Source organism: Chelonia mydas, chromosome 17 (assembly GCF_015237465.2).
Source record: "Chelonia mydas isolate rCheMyd1 chromosome 17, rCheMyd1.pri.v2, whole genome shotgun sequence".
NCBI lineage: Eukaryota > Metazoa > Chordata > Testudines > Cheloniidae > Chelonia > Chelonia mydas.
This window is the reverse complement of record NC_051257.2, coordinates 9,704,802-9,723,686: the sequence shown is the minus strand read 5'-3', so window position 1 is coordinate 9,723,686 and position 18,885 is coordinate 9,704,802. Positions and strand designations below refer to the sequence as shown.

Below are 18,885 nucleotides of genomic sequence, written 5' to 3'. Positions count from 1 at the left end.
CAACTTTCACTAAGGATAAAGATTTATAAGACAGAATTTTTAACATATTTAAGTTTGAGCTGACACTGATCCTTTAAAGACAAGGACATCTACAAACTGCTCTGTTTTAAGCAAGTTAAGTTGTAGTCCTTGGACTGTTGGCAAGTTGACAACATAGACCTCAGTTAAATAAATTTTAGATGTCCCTCGCTAAGGCACTTTTAAATGGTTCACTGCTTTAACAACTTTTTTTCACTTTCACCAACCTTTCGTAAGTACCAGTCTTTGGTCAAGTTACTGCAGGTACCTGTTTATTCTTTGCTAAAATGTACTGGACCCTGAACTGTAAAGTGATTTACTTATGGCTATTCAGTCTGTTGGAGATTCTTTACAGCTAAACCAGCTAAGTTAAGCTTATTTCAGAATCTACCTGTAGTTGAGGGAGATGACATTTGTCAAGGACACTCAAATTATGCTGCAGTGGTGCCCACATAAACAAGGATATAATCTGTGTATACGAACAACAGTAGCAGAACAAGTCTGAATGAGATAGGATGGAAAACACTGAAGCATGATGCTTTGACAACTCATGAGTGGTGAAGTACAACAGCACACTGACTGCACCAAAACATCAGCATACCAGCCAAATAAACTAAAACCTTTGGATGTAAACAAAACCTAACAGGCACTGTTAATTACAAACATTAATTCAATTGTCAAAACAAAATCTTTACCAGTCAGCTAACAGGAAATTCAATACCTTTACAAAACTGTCCATTGCTGATAACTTATTTCACTGGCTACATTCAGCACCAAGATAAATCAAGTCCCAGTTGACTAACTATTCAGTGATAAATCTGAATGGTAAATCGCAGGATTACTTCTACAAATCTCATCTACATGCATAAGTAATACCAATTTCCTTCAAAATCATATGCATTACTTTTTTCATCAATTAATTAGTGCCATGATGTGTTTAGGAAGAGAGAGATTCATTATATAAAATTAGTTTAGGTTTCATTACAGCTCTCAGGTCACACAGGTACCAAACTTACATTTTTCATATCTAAATAAACTTAGGTGATTTCATATAAACAAACTTAAATTATAAATGCATTCTTATATTTTAAAACACAATTTGCTTACATGCTAAATCTTAAATTCTGGATGCATTTCACCTGGAAGAGACAATAACATCAAATGCCAAAAGCAGAGCAAGGACCACTGAATTATCTCAAAAAGAAAAGGAGTACTCGTGGCACCTTAGAGACTAACACATTTATTTGAGCATAAGCTTTCGTGAGCTACAGCTCTCTTCATCAGATTTAGTATGTGCAAAACAGAAACTAATTTGCAAATACATAATTTAAACATAACTAATTGCTCAGTGCATAGGAATATACTAAATTCTATGCTGGATAATCCTGTGCACCACACTATGGTGATCTTAACCATTTTTAATTAAAAATTCCACAGTTTATCTTGAAGTAAATACGGAGATCACAATTCTGCAACTGAAGCCACACTGGGAGACCCTTCCATCTGCATGGATCCAATTGGAGGATCAGGGCTAAATTAATACCAGTGAAACATTTGGCCATCATTCTACTGTAGTCACAGTCAACTGCTATTTCAACAACATTTTCCTTTTTCTTGCTGTCACCATTAATGCTGACATACTTTACTATTTATTGTGCACCTTTTTATTTAAAAAAAAGAAATATTTACAAAGTACTAACAACAAAAGCGAGTCTCTTTTTGCAGTTTGCAAACAGAACAGACAAAACAGACACCTAAGGAAATGCATACAGTAGCAAAATGTTTGCACCAAATGATCTTCCATAGTAGCCAAAATTAACACAGCCTACAGTAAACTATATTCCAAAATACAGAGATAGATATATCTCAAGTAATAAAAATCAGGGACAGGTGGAAATAATATTTGGATATATCTTTACAGTGGGCTTCTTTCTAGTTTTTATCATCTTAAACTTAAATCATGTTACACTGAATAGTGGCAAAAGCACCTTTCCTAGGGATACAGCAATTCAGGCTCTTTATAAACATGCGTCAGTTTTTGACTTTGAAAAATTAGTATTTCATTCATTTACAGTTTGGAGATCTAGAAATTCAAAGTTTCCTCTTAAACAGTAAAAATGCAGGTTATAATATTAACTCAGCCCCTAAAGGCTTATCTAGTTTAAGCCACATGTTTTGTCTTCTTAAAAAGATGGTTTTGTAATGAATACATTTGTCTGGATAGTTCAATCACCTATCTTTTAAAAAGAATAAAGTCTTGTTTTTCAAAGACTTCTACTGTAAAACACTCTGGAGCTGCAGTACGTACCAGCATACAAAGACAATCACAGCTTTAAAGGATACAGTACTTTTATTTAAGTAAAATGAAATTATAGGAAAGCTGCTAAGGCAGATGTCCCTTAAATGACACCAAGAAGTTATGTTAAACAAATTCAGTAAGAAGTTTCATGGGGTCATGCCACATTTATAATATGCTTGTGACTTCATATCTGTGATACAGGAAGTGTGCTGCAATATGCCTGCTCTGTCAAAAACCAAAACCCAGACATACTTCGTGTTTCTAACATCTTCCAGTCAGTGGTAAATTTGTTGATTTAAAATCAACATCATATAAAAATGAAAAATAAATGCTGGTTTTCTTTCCGTGACCCTGGAAAGAAGGGCTAAAGGGAATTAAATAGGTTAAAGTTTGAGTGGTCACAAATTCTATTTTAAGAGATTACGTTCCAAAAATAAGATCTACTGAAATAAGTGGCTGGGGAGAAGACAGGACATTCAGAGGTAAGCTAGAAATACCCATTTATGATGAAAGTGCAAAGTACAGGGATCACTGTCTTAGGTGGTCTGTAACGTGTTACCGTAGAGCAAATGTAGCCTGCTCAACTAAAATCTTGGCAGGTGTCTAAAAAAAGTATTAATTTTCACATTTCCCATTTGAAACTCTTAAGTCTAAAAGTATATTCTATTACTCAATTGTTATCTAAAATTAATATTTTATTTTAAAGCTGTGCAGTTCACCTCTAAGGAAAACAAATGCCATTTCATTCTTAAGATATGTATAAATATGTTGCATTTGTCTCAAAATAATGGTGTCATCCAAAAACTGACTTGGCTTACAGCATGGCCTAATGGTATGAGGTTGTTGCCCCACAAAAACAAGTGAAACCAACTTTCTACAATAGATATGAATCACTAAAAGCAATTTGTAAGTAAGTAGCTTTCTTGTATTCAGGCCCAAATGACAAAAATGAGTTATGATTTGGCAAATAATGAAAAGGAAAAATTAGCTGAGTTTATTTTCTGTACTCACCAGACAACACCAAAGGCTCCATATCCAATAGGTCTGTCCGGCTCAATATCCAGTTGCTGTTGTGGATGATGTGAGTGCTGATGGTGGTGCGCTTTAACTGCAGCAGCTGCTGCAGCCTGTACCTGAGCAGGGGCCGCTGCAGCTGGTCCAGGGGCCTGACCCGGTGCCGGTGATGGGAAATATGGCTGTTGCTGCCCTGGGTTTAACATTGCCGCAGCTGCGGCCGCAGCTGCCGCAGCCGCAGCTGCTGAAGAGGCATGCTGCTGTACGGGATGTACTGCAGCCGCAGAGCCTGGATGTAAGTGATGTTGAGGGTGGTGGTGGTGATGGAGGTGAGGAGGGGGGAGGTGAGGAAGGTGGTGATGATGGTGGTGGTGGTGACCTGCTGCAGCTGCAGACGTACCGCCATTGTAAGCCGCCATCATTTTTGCGTTGGCTGTTGTGCCACAAAGAGACATTCAAAAAAATGCCCTTTGACTGGATAACAACTGGGTCAAGCTGTCATTTGGCCATAAAAAATGAAATTTGCTACACTTTAAAAGAAGTCAGGTTTCATCATACACGGCCCACCTTTAAAAGCATTGAGCTCAACTAGCTTCACATCTCCATCAAGCCAAACAATCTGACGAATCTTTTCACGTACACGTGAGCCTGTGCGCCCCAAACCCCCCTTTCCCCCCCCAAGAGTTCTGCCGTGGTTGGCTACTAAAACTCCATCCTTGGGTTGTTGGGGCTTTTTGCGCCAGTCTTTCGAAATAAAATGATCACTCCCCCTCCCCCCCAGAAAAAGGATTTGAAGTCACCCCCCTGGAATAGTTTGAGAGTATTGACAAGCCTACCCCTTCCATTCCCACATCCTCTACGTCAAAACCTTCCAAGAGATTCCCCCAGGCGTCTACATCACTCCCCTCTTTTATACCCCCACCCCGAAATAGACTAAAAACTTGGGAGGCTCGCAACTTTCCCTGGAAAGACAGAGAAGCGCGCTGTGCACACGCACAGAGCAGCCAGAGAAGGGATGAGAATCAGAAGGGGGAGGAAAAAACGGAGATAAAATAAATGGGGGGGGGGGATCAAGATGTGAGACAGAAGGAGGGATGGGAGAAGGGAGAGGGAAAGTGACAAATGAAGGAGCGGGGAAGGGAATGAGAGGAGAATAAAGGGGGGAAGAGAAAACGAGGGGGGGAGGAGGGAGAGGGGCGGCAGGAGCCCCAGCCCCCTCTGTGGCTGCCTCCCCGCGGCCCTGACAGCCTGACCCAGTGCGGGGGGGGTGGGGGCAGTGGGTGGGGGGGAGCCCGGAGGCTGCAGCCCCCCCCTCAGGCAGGGAGGGGAAGGAGCAGGAGCCGGGATGGGGGGAGGGGAGAGGGTCTCCCGCAGAGTGTGTGCGGGAAGGAGGGGGGGGTCTCAGGCCCCCGCCGCAAGGCGCCGCTCCGCCCCCCGGCAGCTGCCTCCTCCTCCTCCTCAGCCGCCCGACCCGCCGCCGCCGCCGCCGCTCCTGCCGCCGAGACTCACCTCCTCACGGAGCCCCTGAGCGGAGCGCACAGCGAGCGAGCGGCGGGCACGCGCACCCGGCCTCCCCTCCCCACCACCCATGCGGGGCGCGTGCCCGACACCCGCCCGCAGCCAATCGGACCCGGCCCACCAGGCTCCGCGAGAGCCGCCCCTAGCCAATCACCGTGCAGAGCGGAGCTCAGCCAGCCCGTAGGCTTCGGCGGCTGCGGAGTCTCCGAGACTCAGTCCCGCCTGCCTGGCCCTGCTATCCAATCACCACGCGCCTTCCCGCCCAGAGCCGGCGAGACCCCGCGAGATTCCCTCACCTCACACAACCCTCACCTCGAATAGCCGCACCTTTTTCACCTTACTGGCCAATCACATAGCTCTGTTTCTCCCAACTGACCAACCGGCTCTCCCCACAGCTAAAACCCACCCCTAAAAAGGTCACCGGGCCAATAGAGCTTGAAGGCGGGAACTCATGGTGATTGACAGCCCTTCTCGCGAGTGATGGATGCTGATGGAGCCGTCGTTCTTCAAATCGTAACGGGGAGGTTCCCTGTGACGGACCAGGAAGCGGCTTGTACCACCTTCCGCGGAGGCCAGACGACCAGTCAGAGGCAGGGATGGACGCGATGAGCAGGAGAAGCAGCCAATCCGAGAGGAGCGGGCGGGCGGGGTGAGGTAAGGACGCTACTGGCAAGAGAAGAGGAGCAAGCAGGGTCGGTTTCGGAGCTGGGGCGGCGTGGAGGGAAGGGCCTAAGGGGGAAGGAACTTCCGGAAGCCTGAGATGACCGAGGGCTGGTGGTAGCCGCGGCTTGCCAGGCTGCGCGGGGGTGGGGGCACGAAGGCGCGGGCAGGCCGCAGACGCAGGGCTCCGTGTTGCCCCAAGCCCCCCTCACGCTGGCCTGTCAGCCCCGCCGCTGGCTGCTTGGCAGGCCGCCCGCAGCGTGGCCCTCCTTGCCTGAGGGTGGCCGGCGTGAGTGCGTCGCCTTAGGGCAGCATCGGGCTTTATCCGCCCCGCCCCAACCTGTGGAATCAAGGATCTAGGCCAGGGGAGCCTTAAACCCCCTCTGACCCCCCCCCCCCAACAAAATAAACTGCCAAAAAAGAACCGTTGGTCCAGCCCAACCGCTAGAAATACGTTTGTGGGGTTGTTGTGGTTTAAAGGGGGGGGTTGGTTTTAAATGGTTCCCTGCTTGAGGGGCAGTAACCTGCTGGGGTGTGAAAACCAGCAAGTGAAACTGACTCGAACCAAAGGGAGAGGGGGGGGGGGAGGTCCCTGCAGTGGCAGAGATAATCTGATCTCTTGGACCTGGGTGTCCTGACCCAGCTCGGAAGCGGAGCCAGGTATGGCTAATAGAGAACCTGGTTTCTAAAACCCCCAGCGACCCCCGGCTGCCTCCAAAACAAGGGTCGTCTTCTCTCACTTCTCAACAGAGTTGATCCACTTCCCCGGGAGGCCGTAGCTGTGTCTGTAGAAGCAGCTCTCCTGCTCACGCAGTGCTGTCTACACAGGGCGTTAGGTCGGTATAACTATGTCGCTCAGGGGATGTGGATTTTTAACACCCCTGAGCGATTTAGGTAGACTGATATATGTCTGAAGTGCAGACCTGGGTTTAGTAACAGACACTGTTGTGAAATCTTATATTACGAAGATTTTAATACTTCTGCTACTGAATATTTACTAGCATACTCAGCACTCCTATCCAAAGTTAAAATAAAGGTCACTCTCCAAAATAAATAAGCCAAGTATATTTTTGTACATCGCATCCTTGCTTGATTTATTTTTAAGGTGGTGGTTTCTGTAGTGAGTAAAGTCCAATAATTCAAAATGATTCTCCCAAATCGTATAAGGAAATGCAACGTGTATGAGCCAAAAGAGGCAGACACAAAATAAGGACACATTCCATATATGCATGAGTAAATTTGAAAATACTGCTCAAATCTGAGAGGCTGCTTTAATTTTCTATAATTCATTGTCCTTAGATTCTAACCCAAGTATTGTTATGGGAAATGCATAAAAATTTACTAAATGGTGAGAGAGAGTTTTTTAAAATATATTTTAATTAGACAGGCAGGGTAGCAATTCAGTGTCAGAGGAAGAATGACTGACAGAGTGAATTTGCAGGTGTCACCCTCAAGTGTGAGCAAGTTGACAGCCCTGCTTACTCCTCCCCAGCTGACACTGGGAGCTTATCTACATAGGGAAATTGACCGGCAGAACTATAGTGGTATAATTATACTGCCGGTCAAATTCCCTGTGGAGACAGGCGCTTTCTCTTATTATTCAAACTTCTGTCCCTATGCTAAAAAGGCAACAGCCAAATCATTGTGCTGTTTTTATAATAGTACAGAAGAAGCTAAAATTACTTCATGTGTAATCCCATCACAGAACCAGGAAGACTTTGTGGTATGTACTTTCTTGAAAGCTTCAAAATAGTTATATTAGCCGAATTCTGATAAGAATAGGCTGTAAATACCTTTAGCATCTTGTTTGACACACTGGTAGAAGACGTGAAGAATTTTTGGTAAAACTAGGTATGTCAATTACATTTTACAAACGTTGACAGCGAAAATATGTATGTAGAGTATTGTCCGGTTTTGCAAACATTCCACCAACATTTGGTGGAATTTTTCTTAGTGTCATGATCCACTAATGAGCAAACCTCATTATTGTACATCAAAAGAGAGAAGATTTAAGATCAGGTGTTGTTTGCATTTTGGGCGGGGAGGAGGAAACACAGCAGATTAGAACTGAGGTCCAAACTGTGTCTTTTGATGCCTGCTCAAATCTCTCATTGAAGTCAGTGGGAGCCATGAATGTGGTTCAGAATACAGAGCTTCACCCCTAAGTATCTTGCACTGGGATGCTAAATAGGGAAGCAGGCAAACACCATCCTCAGGAGAAATGCAGGAATCTAAGGCATAGAAGCCACCAACAGGGCAAACAGCGTGTGCACCAATTTGAGTTTAGCACACATAGATCACTCCTGGATTACCTGCAAGGAGTTAAAAATGAACAAACAAAACCCACAAAAATGGTGCAGCGTGATCTTGTTAAAACACCCTTTGCCATTCCATGATGCCAACACTTTTTGCAGATTGCATGAAAGAAATATTATTAAAGGGGGAAAATCCAGTTTGGACCTAACCTCCCTAGTGTAATTCTCTGATCAAGAGCAAACGGCAAACAAGATGTGATATTTTGGTGGTTGTTCCCAGGCAAGCACCTACATACTATAATCACAAGTGCTTTGCAGATGCCTAAAATAGACCTCTCTGTATGGAAATTCAGGCTCTACCCCTGCAAACACTTGTGTAATTTAATGTACATAAGTAGTGCCATTGAAGTCAGTGCACCTACATAAATGTTTTTAGAACTGGGCCACAGTTAGATTGGATGGGTCACATATGTCCCAGAACAGTGGGTCAATGAAGTTACAGCAAGGATGAATTTGCATCAGTGTATTTACTAAATATGTTGCAAACTTCACAGATTGGAAGTCACAAATGCTGGAGTGGGTGGAGAGGCTGGAGAGAAAGAACAAGAGCTCATTTTTCTTACTCTTGCCTCTGATCTGTAAATGAATTATAAACTGGCTTGCTGCTGATTAGAAAGAGCAAAAATTGTCCCAACATAATCTGGAACTCCTGTAATGTACTTATTTATTGTCTTTCAAAGTTGATAGTGTATTTGAAAGTTGTGTGTGAAGATGTCAGGCTGTTTCCACTGGCAGAGCCTAGCTCCTTCAGGTACTGTGCTACTGAGGAGATTTGAATCAGCTCCTCATTCCTATCAGTGCTACCCAACGCAGCTGTTACCACTTTCTCAGAAGCACACAGGTCGCCAGATAAGCTCAGGGAAGCACCATATGATATTCATACAGATTATCTTTTGTACTTTCTTGAGCCATCAGTAGCATACTGGGAGCTGCATTCCTTTCAGCATCTTCTCCAGGACCCAGGATGGATTAGATGCTGCAGTTTGCCACTGTAAATTACTTGTGGCATAAGTCCAGTACCCTGAGCATGGTACCTGTGTCTTGCTCGTTGTGTACAGAAACGGCAAAAAGGTCTTTTAGATTTTAAAAAAGATATAAGTATTAGGAATAGTCCTGTTTCAAGCTATTCTCTGACAGAGAGGTGCTTTGCCCTAGTTTGTACACATCCTTTGTTTGTGCTACCTGTAGCCAAATCATTGGTCTGTTACACTTCAGTTGATCACGCCGGTGTGGTATTCTGTACCTGTGTTGAAAATAAACCTGTTCCTTGGATTTGAAAGCGTAGTGAGTAGCCGTTTTTGTCTGCTACAGCAAGCAGTGTTTGTCTGCTTTGCGTGGTTCGTAAAGTAAGCTGTGGTCCTGAAATATCCTTACAGGTGCACAATGTATGTTTAATTAATAAAAATACTTCTATTGTATCTTTCATTCAAAGGTCTTAATTTGTGTTCCACATTTTATTATGATTTATTCATTATTCTAACAGACTTGCAAACTCTCCACTGCATTTGTTTGTACCTCGTATTTTTACTTACTTTGGTCCTGATGCTGCAAACCACCTAAGTACTTGTTACTTTACACGTGTGAGTAATCTTGTTGAAATCATGTGAACAAAGTTACAGAGGTGCTGAAGCTTTGGCAAGACTGGGGCTTTTAATGGTAATGGAAGAGTATACATACCATGAGGTGAATATGGACCTCTATGTTAAGCAAGTGCCCCCTGTAGGGGATGGCAGGGGTTATGGTCCAACCAGAAAAATGTTACTCATTAACTTCTGATTCTAATCCTGTTTAATTTTAAAATCAGGGCTTTAACATATCTTTGCCTCAGTTTAATGTATATAAACCTAAGCCAGGTGGGTTTTTTTTAAAGTGACCACTAATTATGGATGTCCAATTTGAAATAAATAAGGCCTGATTTTTAGAGGTGCTGAGCATTAATAGCTATCATTGACTACAACTGCTGCTAAGCACTTCTGCAAATTAGGCCCAGCATACCTCAAGATGGGGCTCCAGAATTAGTAGTCACCTCTGGATAATTTGGTTACTAATGAATATATTGTATTAAGATTGTGTGTGTACATACACATGTACATATTATAATTTGTCTTACAAACGGAGTTTGACTTCAGAATTCTGAATCATGCTTTCTGGATTTACTATAAAAATCAGTAAATGAGATATAATTAGGAATTACTGTGAAACATTGCATTTGTTTTTCATAATAGCTGCACCAATATGTTGCTCTTACAAAGCAACAGCACTGGAAATAATTATGGAAACACCAGCTAGAGCAAGGGAAGATCTTGTTGGACGCAACATTATAGTATCACAAGACACTGATCTAAATCTCATTACAAAAGTATTATCTGGCAAGAAAAGACTAATCTCACACATTCTAGAGTGGTGTAGCCCAGTGGTTCTCAATCAGGGGTACGTGTCCCCTCGGGTTACTCACACATCTTCCAGGGGGTACATCAACTCATGTAGCTATTGGCCTAGTTTTACAACAGGCTACATAAAAAGCATTAGCAAAGTCAGTACAAACTAAAATTTCATAGACACAATGACTTGTTTATACTGCTCTATAGATGATACACTGAAATGTAAGTACAATATTTATATTCCAATTGATTTATTTCATAATGATATGGTAAAAAATGAGAACGTAAGCAATTTTTCACTAATAGTGTGCTGTGACACTTTTTTGTATTTTTGTGTCTGATTTTGTAAGCAAGTAGTTTTAAAATGAGGTGAAACAAATAACACTCCTGAAAGGGGTACTGTAGTCTGGAAAGGTTGAGAACCACTGGTCTAACCAACATCCTGAGAGGAACACTTCTGTATTATTGGTGAAATTTAGAAGTACAGGAAATGGGTCATCAAAAGCAAAAAGAACACTAATAAATGTGACGGAGCAATGGTGTGTGATACAAGATCACATAGCAAATGTTGACAGTGTAGTTTGTCATTTATATGTGATCCCAAGCCCATTCCAGTTAATAGGAGACTTTCCACTGATTTCATTGAGTTTTGAATCTGGTCCTTAGTGAATTGTGTTACTTTTTATTTTATTTACATAAAATACTTGGTCTAAACTGTACTGTGGAAAGTACTGTATGTCAACATCTGGAAAAAACTGTTCCTTTTAAAAAAAAGAAATCTAATCATCACAACTAATAGCAATGATCATTACTGCACTATAAAGCCGAGGATCGTGCCTTCCATTATGAACTTAATCTTGCAAAGCCCTCTGTAGTGTATAGCAAAAGCTGTTGTACTCCAATGCATCTGCATTCCAAGTCTGCTCATGGGCACACACAAGCTTAAACTATAGGTGTATTCATCTGCATTGGGAGTGTGCTCCAGTAAATAGGACACAGGTGTGGGAGGTAGGAAAGCTGGGTTCCAGTTCTGGCTCTGTCACCACTGTCTCGGTGTGTGACTTGGCCAAAACACTACAAATCACTTTGCCCCAGTTTCCCCATCTGTAGAATGGAGATAAAGATGTTTAATGGTACCCGATTATTGTGTGTGTTGAGTCGAATGACCAAAAAGCACCATTGAAATGTTATCTGTTACTATTACGAAAAGTAGTGTGTCTCATGTGCCCTTCCTGTTTGTTTGTTTAAATGAGATTGAGGGCCAGTTCTTACTCATCAATCAAATGGAGGGCTGATGAGAGAGAGTGTTTGAAGGGATGCATTTATCTGAGGTATCCACACCCAGTTCTGGCAGATGACCGCATGGATGGAGCCATATATCTGGCTGGCATGCAGGGTCTGCAAACCCCCTCTTTGGGTTCCCCATGTTGTAGTCTCCTGTGCAGCCGAACCTTACCAGTTCTACTGCTTTTTTGGCGTCCCACACACACTCAGAGAAGGGGACAAGGTTCTCCTTTCTGCTTTCACTTGATCATCTTTTTTGCAGAATACCACACCTGCTCTGACAGCTGTGAGAAAAAGAAAAAAAATGAAAGTATGTTGTAGCATAAACCAAAAGAACTATCACCAGGAAAGTCTGCTGCTGTATATTTAAAAAGACCATGAGCACATGAGAGGAATGAATTATTTTTTAAAAATTGATGGACAGCCCTTGCAAGATACCATTTAAACAGTCAGGTTCTTTTTTTAAAAATGGGCAGAAACAGAGATCAAGTGACATTGAAATGTGTAAAAGTTTTCTACTGAACCATTTAAGGGAATATAAGATGTACAGAAAAAATAAACAAGATGCTCGTCACTTCTAAGACACCCCTAGTTACTTCATTCGGAACTTAATGTAGCTGCCCTTTATTCACAATGAGTAGCACTTACAGCTTGTGTTAGTAAGCCCTACTTAGTGTAGGGTGCGGAATCAAGCTGTCATATGCTATTATGTGTGCTTCACAGCTTTTCTTTTCACCGTTCCAATCCTCCAGGGCCAAACTGTGCAATTTTCCTCATGCTGAATAGCACCTTATTTCGTGAGTAGTCCTTCTGATGTCAGTGAAGCTGTTTGCAGAATCTAACCTGCATTAGTTTGGACGGTGCAGGTAGAGACTGCACAAGACCATGCCAAAGCCCGGATTGACTGAAACTAATTTGTTGGTCTCAGTGATGCATGGAGATATCTGATTGGTGACTGTTGTTGATGAAACATGACAGATCAATTCTAATCTTTTACTGGTGAAGCCAGTTATTCATGGGGACATGCATCTGTCTGTTGCTATTTTGTTCACACTAACGGTGCTATAAAGTGGTAGCAAGTGGACTGTTTGTGTATCCAACACTGAACACTGGCACTTAGTCTACATGTGTGTCAGACCTACTTGCCTAAATCCACTAAAAACTACATGGCACATGGCAAAGTTAGTTGCACAGAATACAGCCCAGTTCCTTTGTGAAAAGGTAGTATGTCTGATCAACATGTGGAGTTCCCTGGACCTGATTCTCCACTGCCTTGAATTTGCCACTCACTTTGCACAGGTAGAATCCTTTTGGCAGCATCTTGCACTAATTCTGCACAAAGTTAAATGGAGGAAGGCCGTGGATATCAGGCCCAGATAGCACTTGGAGAGTCTTCAAAATGTTATGCACAATTGCCTTCCTTAATTTGAAAACCCTACACAATGGGTGGCATCATCCTGTATTGTGTACAGTACATGGGCCAGTACTGGGCATATGGTAATATTCATATACTGCTGGAACTAGTGAGAACAGAAATTTGAATATTAGAAAGCCTCTCTTGACTTCATAGCTGAAAGCAGTTATGTGCGTAAATGCCCTTTAGCCCTTGTGTATATCCCTTCTTTTGACCCATTCATGCAAAAAATTATGTAATATTTCACAAGGAACAAAGCATAATAGGATACTTGTGGATCAGTCAAAGACAAGAATCTGTACAAAGGGCCTCTGAGCTGGACTATTGATAATTTACTATGTGGGTGTTTACCAGCCCACACACACCGCAATACACAACTCTACAGCCAGCAACAGAACACTGAAGAATGTAAATGCCCGGGTTATATTTTATTCATAAATCCTACTGATGCCATTAAGATGTCATAAATGCAGTGTTATGTTAATATATGCTAATTAGATTTTTTTTTTTTTTGGCTTTTCAAATAAACATCCTGCTCTAATTAGGTGAATGGTTCCTAACATACAGAAGACAGTAAATATATTTAATACACTCAGAAAATACAAAAAGGCTACAGAATTAAAGCATCTCCATATTAAAAGGCCTTTTCTCATGAAGAATAAGTTAGTTGAGGCTTCATCTCAAACTTTTTTTTTTTTTTGGTACAAAATTATAAGCAAATCAGTGCATCTATTAATAAAATTGAGTGGGAGGGGGGGGAATTGAGTATTTTCCTATACCTTAAACAGCTTGAGTAGGAAGGTTTGTGTTGTGATGTTGATTTGGAGCTAGTAATAAGGCACATTTCAAGAATGAAGAGACGCGGAAGTCAATGAGGCTTCATGTAGGTACAGAGATCCATCTACCCATATATATGAGTTTGCAGGATTAGGGCCTAATTCAGTTTGTCTGGGTGCTCTGGGGAGGATGTGGGTATGGACTCAATATGTGCCCAGGAAGGTTGGGAGGATCAAAGTGGCCAAGTTAGTGTGATCAAGGACCTGATCCAAAGCCAACAAAAAGACTGACATTGACTTCAGAGTGTTCAGATCAGGCCCTAAAAGCAGTTACAGGGGAGACACAGAACTTGATTGTTTTCAAATCATAATATCTGTAGTTATCTGCTTAGAATTTTACTCATATGTATTAATTAAATTCGTTTTAATATGACTGAAGACTTATTTCTCAGCCGTGGTCACCTAAGGTAGGAAGGCAAATTCCTCATTTCAAAGTTCAAATTGGAACAAAGACCGAGTCCAAAGACCTATGTGAGATTCAGCATCAGGACCCACAGATGCACGCATTGTGTTGGCAGTCCTCTTTGCAGTCCTGGCAGCATAGCTTACAAGGTTCCATGCAGCTCCCTGACCATGCACCTGTAGCAAACCACACACACGATCATCATGCATGTGAGGGAGGATCATATCCAGGACTTTCAGCACCGAAAGGACAGGCCTCTGCTATGTGAGCTAAAAGAAAACTCTTTTAACTATGAGGCGGTAGAAGGCTGTAGAGTCACTGAGGCCCCAGTTCAACAAGTTAGTTAAGAATGAGCATAACCTTGAGCACATGCATAATCTCACTGAAGTCAGTGGAACTATGCTGATGATCTGCACTCATTCAGAGTCTGATCCAGATTATATGATTACTCCGTGCCCATTCTGTCTGGATTCCCTTCTCCTTTTTCTCCACTTCTCACTGCAAACCACCCTGGGGTGTTTATGCGGGAAGCGGTGCGGGCCGAGGGACGTACCAGCTGCCGCTTCCCGGAGCCCCCATTGGCCTGGAGCGGCGAAGCCCAGCCAGTGGGAGCCGCGATCGGCCGAACCTGTGGATGCAGCAGGTAAACAAACCGGCCCGGCCCGCCAGGGGCTTTCCCTGAACAAGTGGCAGAACAAGTTTGGGAAACACTGCCTTAGATCATTATACTGGAGACATTTTACATATGAAATTTAGTTTTTACTAAATATGATGTTATCTTTATTGCATTTTGGCTTGGAAAAAGAAAATAGATTATTCCGTTTCCTTTTAGTTTCAGTTTCCCCCATTAATTCAAAACCGTTATCCTAAAATACAGACTAAATCTTCTTGCTAATAACATTTCCTTTAACAGGTTTTGAATTATGTCCTCCCCCCCAAGAAGACTTTTTTTCCGGCACATAAAGCCAAACATAGGAAACTGAGCACTTTGCTAGAAAGGAGAAATGCAAATGGAATTAAGAAAAAATAGTAGCAGACAAAGAAATACAAGAGAACTGAAAAAAGAGAAATAAAATATTATGCAAACTAGGGCCTGATCTTACAAATACTTATGTAGGAGTAACTCTTCTTACAGGAGTAGCCCTATTAAACTCAGTCGGACTACTCATGTGAATAAAGTTACACATGTGCATAAGTGTTCAGGGGAACAAGTCTAAAAATAAGTGTCAACTTTTTCACTTCCTGTTATTGTTCTGTTCATGAACTTCACCCCCCACCCCCATTGCTACAGAGAAGTACTCCGATCTAACTTCCATTACATCACTAATTTCATTGGAGCTGCTCTTGATTTATGCCAGGATAAGTGACATCAGAATCAGGCTCTATGCTTTTCTGCGTTAGACAGGAATAACAAGAGAAAGTATTTCTGTTACGCCCAACTCAGAATGGCACCCAAAGTAGCACCTCTGAAGTTTTCTTGTGTCAACTTCATTTTGAAATAAGTTTGACTGATAATGAGGAAGGCCTTCAGGCAGGTTCAACACATAAATATGGTTTGTTATATCAAGGGAGAGGTGGGGGGAAAACATTTAAATCAACAACTATGTTTATGCATACCCAGATGAATCATTTGTAGTAATTAAATTATTCTTGACATAATATTGGTAAGGAGCTGTGCTTGCACATTTTAATGTAACCATTAGGCACACATAAGGCCCATTAGGCAGAAATGACAAGTTGTATCATTAAACAAGCCAGAAATCTCTCTATGCACAGTAAATGCCCATGCTTGTAAGCACATTCCTCCTAAAACCAACACTACCTTGTACCACCACGGTGACCCAGCAGTCTGTATTCTTGGAAGTACCTCTAGGCCATGGGCATATAGAGCCTGCATGCCACAAACAATAGCAGCATATTATAAAAACTGCCTTGAAATCCTGAGCACAAGCCAAAACGTCCTGCTTGCTATGGTACTATATCACCCCAAGGACAAAAATTGGCTTTATCCTGCTCGCATTAGAACCAATGGGATTTTTCTCTTACTTGGGAGCGCTCTACAGAGTACAAATGAATGCGTGGGCAGACTCAGAGAGGCGCTGGATTACTGTGCTGATACCCTAGAAAAACAACATAACTTGCCACAGGAAAAACTGACTACGTTACTACTGCCATTGCCAGCAATTACTAATCATGAGCAGACATTTGCACCTCTTGAGTTTATCAGTGCAAATGCTTCATTGGATTCCTTGAATTTACAGGATGTGAGAGAGTGGTCTCAGATTACAGGCAGTTTGAACCAACACCATAGTTAATACTATGTAGGATTTATAGAGCACTTTTTATCTATAGATCTCAAAGCACAGTAAACCCTATATTACAGGTGGGAAACAGATAGAGATGGTTAAGTGACTGTGATGGGATCCCTATTGCCTAGTGGAATTTTGAGTCACCAATCCCAAGTGAGTAATCTATAGTAAATGTGCAGCTAAAAAGACCTTTCCTTCTTTATTATTTTTTTTTCGTGGCAATATCAGTTCAACAACAGAAATCTCACCACGCTAGCCACCCAGGTTCTAGGAATTTGTCGCTGTTCTCAGGCAAGTTGAACTCAGTTGACCTTCAGCTTTGTACCCCCCAGTGCACTTAAAGCATGGAATAGCGGCAAACACTCGCACTGCCTCTTGTGTTTTATTACTTAAAAATATCGCTAGTTCTTTGTGGCCATGCTCTCCTGTGTGAGCTAAAGTACTTTAGCGGAAAATAGCACAGGGCCAGATTTTCGGAGGTTATAAATCAGCATACCTCCTTTGAAGTCAGCAGAGCTATACTGATTTATCCCAGATGAGGATCTGGTCACCAGTGTTTTGTGTCCCTTGCTTGTAAGTAGACAAGAATGGAATTATATTCTCTTAGGGCCTCATATTGCAATCTCATTCAGGCAACAAGCTCAACTGATACTTGTATAAGTAAAGGCTATAGGAGTCTAGTTCTCGCAACCCATCAAACATTGGGATCAGAGTTCACTGAACTGTCACTTACTCATGGTGCTGTTGATCCTCTTGTTTTCTTTCAAATATGTACATTAGCAGTGGATTGTATAATTAGCACTGTATAGCACAGTTATTTTGTTACAGTGTTCTTATACACACATGCTGGGTGCATTGTGAGGCATGCAGCTGAAGGTTGTGAGGTTTAACACTAGAGACAAGTGTACATGACACTAATCACACACTTTGCACCTTGCGAATTTTATTTTGGTCAGTCCTGAACACAAGCATAGTCACTTAATTCCACCGCTGAGCTTTTGTGTCATCCAATCCATTTTCTCCCTCCATCCAAGTCTGCTTGATTAGAAAAGATAAAGGGAGGATGAAAGTTGGGAAATGGTTATCATTTATATGTGACCTGGGCATTACTTGTTCAAGTGGTTTGAAGATCTGTTTCTGTGGTTAGACAGACATCAATCATTACGGTGTACATGGAGAATTCTGTTAGTTTAAGAGCCCTTGCTGATATTTTTCCACCTGAATAGGCAGCCACCTCTGGGTGTTTGATTTCCTGATGGCCTCGGGAGAATCCCTGTCAGTGTTTAGACTTGCTAGGAGAAGGTACATGTGCATTATTTTGGTTAAAACATCTGCTGTCTTTTCAGAGAACATATGCCCGTGATTTGTTTCCTAAATCTGAGGGACACTGATTTGGATTACAAAAGTCCAGATGAAATGGTACTTCACAAACCGTACATTTTGAGAATCACTTTAAATATTTCTATATTTGAAGGCAGCTGTTTGTTTCCTTTTAGAAAATAAACTTGTGTTGTGCTGCCTACGAGGGAAAATAAGGTATTTAAGGCACATATCATACATTGGCTGCAGAAGTTGTAGACAGATCGTTATACTACACATCAACCATGCTACCTAGGTATTTATGTCATGCCTTTTGGTATCTGAGCACAATATGCTTCAAACAAAAGTGCTTTCCCAAGGTTTTGAATTATTTGTGGGGTGGGTACTGGCAGTATCAATATATTTCTCTTGAAGGCATTAGTCTTACCCTTCTTTGCAACTCTGCTGAAAGGCCCTCTATTAGGCCCTGATTCAGTAAGGTTAAGCATCTTGCTGAATTGGGTCCTGAAACAGAAGATGTCAAAAGTTGGTCTGAAATATGATTGAGCTCAAAGAGCCATTATGCAATTCCCTCTCCAGTGTATTAGCTACAGTACATTAACACTTTAAAATAATTCAGAAAATGAGATGAAAGCAACCATCCCTCACCCTAAGGCTTGTTGTAAGGGTAAAAGAAAGAGATTATGTTTTGCAGTGTAAATCTAGAAGCATTCAATAGTCTTTCAGAGGGTGGGGGTGGAGTTGGGGGGGGGCTTTCTTGGCTGTTCCTATTTCCCCAGAGCCCCTATTCTTCATGAAGCAGTAAAGATGGCTATAACACAGCTAAGATACCTACCTGGTTAGAGGAGTTGAGAGTAATCTGTATAGGAATAGGAAAGCCCAATACATCTGAAAGACTAACGGAACTGAACCTCAGCCCAATGTGTGAATAAAACTTTTTCAGATCTGTAAATACACGGATCATCTTTTTTCTTGCACTCTCCTGAATGATAATTGGAAAGTGAAACTGTCTGGAAACAAAAATGAAACTGACCTGGAAAGAGGGTTGAAATTCCTGAAGCAGTTTTTTCATCATAAAATGGCCTTTAAAAATAACAACAAAACAAGAAAGAAA

At 42.0% G+C, this 18,885-nt stretch overlaps 2 protein-coding genes across 4 annotated transcripts in view; one reads left to right on the top strand and one right to left on the bottom strand.

The window, feature by feature from the left end:
• Positions 1-4,790, bottom strand: part of NLK (nemo like kinase) — a 110,283-nt gene extending 105,493 nt beyond the window's left edge. For both annotated transcript variants that reach the window (XM_037880517.2, XM_037880516.2), the window contains exon 1: positions 3,329-4,790. In XM_037880517.2, the coding sequence (XP_037736445.1) occupies positions 3,329-3,786 (458 nt within the window). In that variant the 5' untranslated portion in view covers positions 3,787-4,790. The remainder of the gene's footprint in view (positions 1-3,328) is intronic.
• A 646-nt stretch (positions 4,791-5,436) lies between these two features.
• LYRM9 (LYR motif containing 9) overlaps positions 5,437-18,885 on the top strand; it is a 75,975-nt gene continuing 62,526 nt past the window's right edge. Inside the window, exon 1 of one of the 2 annotated variants that reach the window (XM_043530908.1) lies at positions 5,437-5,503. The gene's annotated coding sequence lies outside the window, so the exon portion shown is untranslated. Of the gene's footprint in view, positions 5,504-5,543; positions 6,170-18,885 lie in introns of those variants that run through there. The other variant, XM_043530909.1, reaches the window with a different exon arrangement.